Source organism: Ochotona princeps, chromosome 30 (genome assembly GCF_030435755.1).
Source record: "Ochotona princeps isolate mOchPri1 chromosome 30, mOchPri1.hap1, whole genome shotgun sequence".
Lineage (NCBI taxonomy): Eukaryota > Metazoa > Chordata > Mammalia > Lagomorpha > Ochotonidae > Ochotona > Ochotona princeps.
In genome coordinates, this window is record NC_080861.1 from 13,422,918 (window position 1) to 13,430,060 (window position 7,143).

At 38.6% G+C, this 7,143-nt stretch overlaps 1 protein-coding gene across 3 annotated transcripts in view; it reads left to right on the forward strand.

The window, feature by feature from the left end:
• The window catches only part of CMC1 (C-X9-C motif containing 1), a 39,686-nt gene extending 35,215 nt beyond the window's left edge, over positions 1-4,471 (forward strand). For all 3 annotated transcript variants that reach the window (XM_058657133.1, XM_058657135.1, XM_058657134.1), the window contains exons 3-4: positions 2,460-2,550; positions 4,211-4,471. In XM_058657133.1, coding sequence (XP_058513116.1) covers positions 2,460-2,550; positions 4,211-4,331 — 212 coding nt within the window. In that variant the 3' untranslated portion in view covers positions 4,332-4,471. The remainder of the gene's footprint in view (positions 1-2,459; positions 2,551-4,210) is intronic.
• Positions 4,472-7,143: the final 2,672 nt, after the last annotated feature.

Here is a 7,143-nt window from a genome sequence, read left to right on the forward strand (position 1 = left end):
GAGAACAGTTAGCATCTAATGAAATTAAACTAGACACGCAGAAGCATCTTTATAGAGTGTGATGTTTGAGAATTCTTAAATACACTAAGGGGTTTCCCAGTCAATTGTTAGTATACAGCATTTCAGGAAAAAACGGGGAAAGAAAAAAGAAAAGAAAAAATTAAGAGCTGCCTCTTTCACTTGGCTCATCAAGGCTTCTCTTATCTGCTCTGTACTTTTCCTTCTCTGGCACCAAAAATGACATTTTTTTGTTAGGCGCATAGAGTATCAAAACTCAAATGCAAATATATGCTTCTTCAGTCCTTGTTCAGACTCCGGGTTTTCCTCGAGGTAAGCACAGTACTGGAATTTTCTTTTGCCGCGGGCACTTTGTGCTTGCAGGGGCACACGTGCCGCACCTGTGGACAGCAAACCCGCTGCCTGTATTCTAGACAGAAACGAGAACATTCTGTGTGCAGTCTCCTGTTCTTGGCTGTTGTCACTGGCAGCCTGGGGAATCGTTCTGTTAATGCGCTGGGTTTTGTTTTGATGGCTGCATAGTATTTAGTGGCATATATTTTCACTTTGCTGGTGGTTGTGATATTAGATACAAGATATGGCAAAAGTCACCGACGTGAAGATGTTTTTTAATTTCAAATGAAAACAGATGATAGCAAGAACAGTGATGAATTGGTGTCTTAAATTTTTGTTCCCCATCTATTTGAAAGCAGGAGAGAGAGAGCGTGCTTCCATCTCATGATTTATCCCCCCAATGTCCACGCAACCTGACTTGGGCCATGCTGAGTCCAGGAGCTCAGAATGCAGTCAGGGTCTCCTGTAGGGGTGCCAGGTCCCCACCTGTTTGACCGCACGCATTCTGAGAAGGTTCACAGGCATCCCCATCAGCCTCTAAACTGTTAGGCTACCCAGCTCTATTAGTGATTTCATACAATGAGAATGTACTAAGAAAGTCAACCTACAGTTATTTTTTATATTGGAACTGGATGAAACAATTCTTTCATTGTATTTAAAGGAGTTACTATTTTCATGGATATTGTTTTCTAAGGGGAGGGATGCTAAGCTGTAGCAGTGTAAGGGTTTTAAATTTTATTTAATATTCCTTTCCATCTATTTGAAAGGCAGAGACATAAGAAGAGATGGAGAGAAAGAAAGCTTCTACCAACTCTAAGTTAGACTAGATTCTATCCTGAAGTCAGATTACTAGGCTCATTGATAAAGAAGTTGCAAGGATCTAATTTTGGCACCAAAATTTACAAGCCAATGCACACAGTGTCTGTTTACCAAATCTTTCCTGTGATTCAGTGCTGTGTGCTGCCCTTCCAGGATGCTGAGCTCTATGGCTGTGGTTTCCTTCAGCTGAACGGTGGAAGAAGAGCGGGAAATGCTGGCTTCCTTGTCTGCCTGGGCTCAGGCCTTCCCTGCGGCCGGGGAAGCTGGCGAGCCCTGAAGGGAGGCTGATCTGCTGTCACCAGGAGCTTTTCACAGCTTCCAGAAGGGATGACGGTTACTCAGAGTGGCACAGCACTTAGGCATTGTCCACAGGGACTTGGCATTAGACAGGTCACTGCAGAGCCTTCACATGAAACATAGCTTTGCTTGAGGAAATTTGGTTGTGGATTTTAATTTACATTACAGATATCAAACTGCAGAATACCTATATATGAAGGGAAATCTTACAAAATCAGCATCCAAACCCTTCCTTTTCATTATGTCGTCAGCTGTATATTTTGAAACCTATGATTCATTAACTGATAAAAATATACGATCTTTTAAAAAAATATTTATTTTTATTGGAAAGGTAGATTTATAGAGAGCAACAAAAAGATCTTCCATGCTCTGGCTCATTCCTCAAATGGTCACAGCTGATCCGGAGCAGGGAGCCAGGAGCGTCTTCTGGGTCTCCCCCATGGGTGCAGGGTTCCAAGATGTTGGACCATCTTCTGTTTTACCAGGCCACAAGCAAGACACTGGTCAGGAAACTGGAGAGGCCAGGACACAAGTCTGCACCCAACTGGGATTCCGGCAGTTTCAAGGTGGATAATTAGTCAGTTGAGCCATCAAGCTGGGCCCAATAAACTGAATGGTAGTGGTGTGACCAGAGAATAAGGCACCATGGAAGGGTGGCACGAGGAGAATGTTTGATTTAATCATGTGAGGATCCCCTGGCTTTGCCACGTACAGTGAGGGTGGGCAGAGCTGGGAAGGATGCCGTGAGGGTACCCTTTGACCCTGTTTATTTCTCCTACAATACACTTTGCACTAGAAAACCTACTCAAACCCTGCATCCTGTCTCTGAGATCTCCACCCCGAGTCTGAGGCTGTTTCCCTCCTCACGAGCATCAATTGTTTCTATCATGTGGATGACGACATCCTGTGTGCCAAGTGTAACCTAGATGTCAAATATTTTAGAGCTGTTAAGATTATGTTAATGTGACTACGTGTTAAATTTTTACTTTCAGATTTTACCAAATGTTGCAAGGAATCTGGACTCCTTATGGTAGTAAAGTGTCGGAAAGAAAATTCTGCACTGAAAGAATGTCTAACTGCCTAGTAAGTCGTTCACTTGGCATTTGTGCCTGTGTCTATTAAGAGTGAAATTTATTACACATAATATATGCTTTCCCTATGAGGTTCTTCTTACTGTGACTGATTCTGAGCTTCCAATATATTGAAGATTATTCTTTTAAAATCCAACAAATTTATGAGTCAGCTTGGTCAGCATTTTATCTTGACCAAAAATGTGCAGCCAGCAATTACGTGATTGCATATATTTCTTCAGATGGAAGGATACTTTAGAATCTAGCTTTATGATTCACCAGTCATGTAAACTGTTTCCTGGGACAGTTCAGTAAATCCCATGCAGGATACAGCTGTGCACATACCTCACAATCAGATTCATTTAAACATAATTTCACAGGTTCATGAACTTAAACTACAAAGTGAACATGATTTTGAGTGTAGCTGTTTCATCTCCCCATGTTATACATCCCTGTTGACTAAATAGTGCAGAATGAGTGTTAGAGTAAATGCTACTCTTTCAGCTGAGATGTTAGTCCAGCTCTGCACTTACCGTTATATGTTGCTCCCTTTGCTTTCCCCCCCCCCTTTTTTTTATTCATTAATTACATTGTATTATGTGACACAGTTTCATAGGTACTTGGATTCTCCCCATCCCCTCCCCAAACCCTCCCACCATGGTGGATTCCTCCACTTTGTTGCATAACAAGTTCAGTTGAGATTCCCCCATTGCAAGCATATACCAAACATAGAGTCCAGCATCTTATTGTCCAGTCAAGTTCAATGGCTTCTTAGGTATACCCTCTCTGGTTTGAAGACAGAGCCAGCAGAGTATCATCCCAGTCAATTAAAAGCTCCAACATACCATCAGCAAAAATTTACATCATTATGGAATTAATTGACATAGTAATGAGTAGCCAATATGTTAAAAATAAATGCTAGTTCTTAACCACCTTCTGTGACTACCTCATTGACATTTCAATTTTAGTTTAAACACAACATATAACATACATGTTATACATAACATCATATCTTAAATTAAGGCAAACATGTGGTATTTAACCTTTTGCGATTAGCTCATTTCCCTTAGCATTATGGTTTCCAGGTTGGCCCATTTGACCACAAAGAACTGCATTTTGTTTTTTTTAATAGCTGAGTAGTATTCCATGGAGTAGATGAACCATAGCTTTCTTATCCAATCCTCTGCTGATGGGCATTTTGGCTGCTTCCATGTTTTTGCAATTACTGATTGTGCTGCTATGAACATAGGAATGCATGTTGGTTTCTCTCCCTTTGCTTTTGATTTATATTATTATTTAGTGGGTTAAATTTTAAAAGTAATGATTATCTGAATATTCTATTCTCTTATATGCATAGAAATGTGGGGACTTTTTTTAGAATGCTAGAATTGGAAGATTATTCTTTTAAGAAGGAACTACATTTGCCGTCCTCCTGTCCTGCCAACAGCAACCTTGATTTGCCAGCCAGTAACTGGGAGAAGGAAGTGGGGAAAACAAGTTCATTCTGGGACTTACAGCTCTTCTGGTTCTGTGTGAACAACAACCAATAGTTCTCTTTTCTCCCTGTAGTGTAGTAGCATATCTTCAGGGAATTTTGTGACATTACTAAATATTGAGGCTGTGAACATTTGTATTGTTACTCATTTTTAAAGGATTTTCATCCTTCCTTCTAGCTATAAAGATCCAGCCTTTTATGAAGAATGCAAAATGGAGTACCTGAAGGAAAGGGAAGAGTTCAGAAAAACTGGAATTCCTACTAAGAAAAGATTACAGAAGCTTCCTACCAGCATGTAGAAAATATTCCAGTGACATTCAGAAACTAATGTCCATGGAAGTCATTTATAGTCTAAATCACCTGGATAATGGACTCAAGATACAAATTTGTTTCATCCTAATTATGAAAGTATCACCTAGAATAAAGACCTTTATTTTAATGTGCTGCCTGATGAAATGAGATAAAAGTAAATATCAGTGATCACTTTGGATGTTTTTGTTCTTTCAGGATTGCTATTCTGTAGTAGCAGTACTGGTGTTCTGCTCCATATGGACCTTGTGTCAGTATATAGACTAATGGCTGATCCTGGGAAGCAAAGTGAAGAGAAGTAAGAAAGTAGAACAAAGGTGCTAACTGTGCTGTATAATGGCCATGAACCAGACTAGTTCCTGGTTCTGCCTCTATTAACAGTATGCCTGTGGAAGTAAACTTCAGTTTTTGTTAGTTTACTGAACATTATTACTGCAACACATATAATAATGTGTAGGAAATTGCCTCAGACATGGTAAATGCTCTATAATTGGTACTTACCATTATTACTGAAGGCCTGTTTGGAAACAGGGAGGTAAGTACTCATGAATTTTACTTAAATCATTAAAGTTTCTAAAATATATTTTATATAACCACTACATAGAGACTCAAGAAGCAATGTGAAAGAAATTGTCACATGCAATAATTTAGTCCAAGGTTGAACAATAACATTAAAAATTGTTTTTTGTATTCACCAATGATTAACTCACAACAACCATCCTAACTAGTTTCCAGGTAAGTTAGTTTATGTGTATTTTTACGTGGTCCTTTGTAATTACAGCTATCTACTTAGACAAATTCTCATTGGTGTCCAAACCACTCAGCAATAAGGGTTTTTGTTTGAATTTACTGTTGAATGACTCTGATTTTCTTTGAAATACAAACGGATCCAAAGGTGGGAGCTTAGAGACAAAAAACACAATACAGAAACCTAAGAAGGCCACACAACATGGACACAAGCGTAACACTCCTTTCTTGGCCTTCTGGCACTTGTATTTCTCAGAGTATAGCAGCTGAAACCTCACTGTATTGGGTGTCCTAACACTAGGACAGCTGACTGCCGATTCTCACATCTAGTAATTCAAATGAAGGAAAGGCAAAGTAATGACTGTGATACCGTGTTTTATAATTTTCAATAAAAGCAGCCACCTTGAATTCTGTGTGGACAGTTTACCTATGAAGGTGTGAAAGTGAAGTATTAATGCTGGTGCCATCCACCTCGTTAGTCTCCATCAAGGGACAACAGATCAGGTACATGACTTAGTCCTGCAGGAGCGATGAGATGAGTGGGGTCTCCTTAGATGTTACGTCACTCAGTCCTTGATCTTATACCAGGCCTGTGCCCACGGGAAATGTAAACAAAATGATCAGACCTAAGCCGTGCATGTATTTTAATCCTCAAAACGGCATAAAATCTGGTACTTTTTGTACTGGTGGCTTTGGTTTTGTTCCCTATTAGTGACCAGCAATGGTCTTTTAAGTTATTAAGCTTCCCCTTTAAGTGGTCTGTCTGGATGACATCATTACTTTGTTGTCATATCTCAGCTCTTTGAGGTCTGAATTTTCCCCTACTCATTTTGGTTTTGTAATGGTTCATAGCTCTGCCTGTGCTTGGTAGATTCAGGTCTATTGGCAACAACTCAGTGTTACTTTTAGAGATGTAAATTTTTCATTATGTATTTTTTGTTTCTTGAGGGGCAGAGATGGAAGAAAAAAGAACTCAGTCTGCTGGTTCCTTCCCCCCAATGCCAACAGCTGCAGCTGGACCAGGACACAATTCAGGTCCTCCCTGTGAGTGGCAGGAATCCACACTATTTGAGTCATCACCACTCTGTTTACACAGGAGTTAGAACTGGGTATCAAACCCAAGCACACTTCTATGGGATGAGACAAGCCCTAGACAAACACACTTCAGCTAGTGAGGGGTTGAGAGGAAGGATTGGGTGGTTTTGTTATTTTAGTTCTGTTGTCTTTTTATTTGTGCATTACAATGGTGCTGATTTGGGTTCTTAGAAAAAATTTAAATTTTCAAAGAAAGCTTTCTGTATCCAGTTTTAGTAAATATAAATGTCAACAAAATTTTTGTTTTTAAGTACATTCACATTATAAACTATCAGTAGGCCACTCAGAATCAATTTTTAAAAAAATCTTACCTAAAACAGATATGGCCAAGTATAGATTTAAGAATTCTTGCTGGGTAATAATTTTTGGGTAATCTTTCCTTATTAAAGTGTTAACACAATTTATCTAGCACTTTAAATTTTCAAGAATATCTCACACAATAGAATACTGGCTGCCACAGCCTGGGGGGAGGAGGATGGGGAAAGATTATTTAATGCAGTTATAGTTAGATAAAATAGGTTCTCATGCTCCCTACCATATATATGTTCAAAACAGGAAAAAATTTGATTATCTTCACTACAAAGAATAATATGTTTGAACATTTTACAAGATGAATACATGTATTAAAATATCATGGTTCCCCATTAATATTTGCAATGTTAATTTTTTTAAACAAACATTGCCTTTCTAATATGCCTGGTTCAGCAGCTATATCACTGTTATTTTAGGTAGAAAATAATTCACTCAAACCAAACTGGTTAGACATTGTATCAGATTAACTAAAAGCAAGCAGATATTGGAATATAGAAGGAATGATATTTCATATCCACCTAAACATCAAATAAAAATTTTAATTAAATAAGCTTTTTGCATTGTTCAAAACATTAATCATGTCATTATCTCGTAAGACAACTTTACCAAGGAAAATTTCTAATCTTGGTTTTAATAAAAGCAAACCAG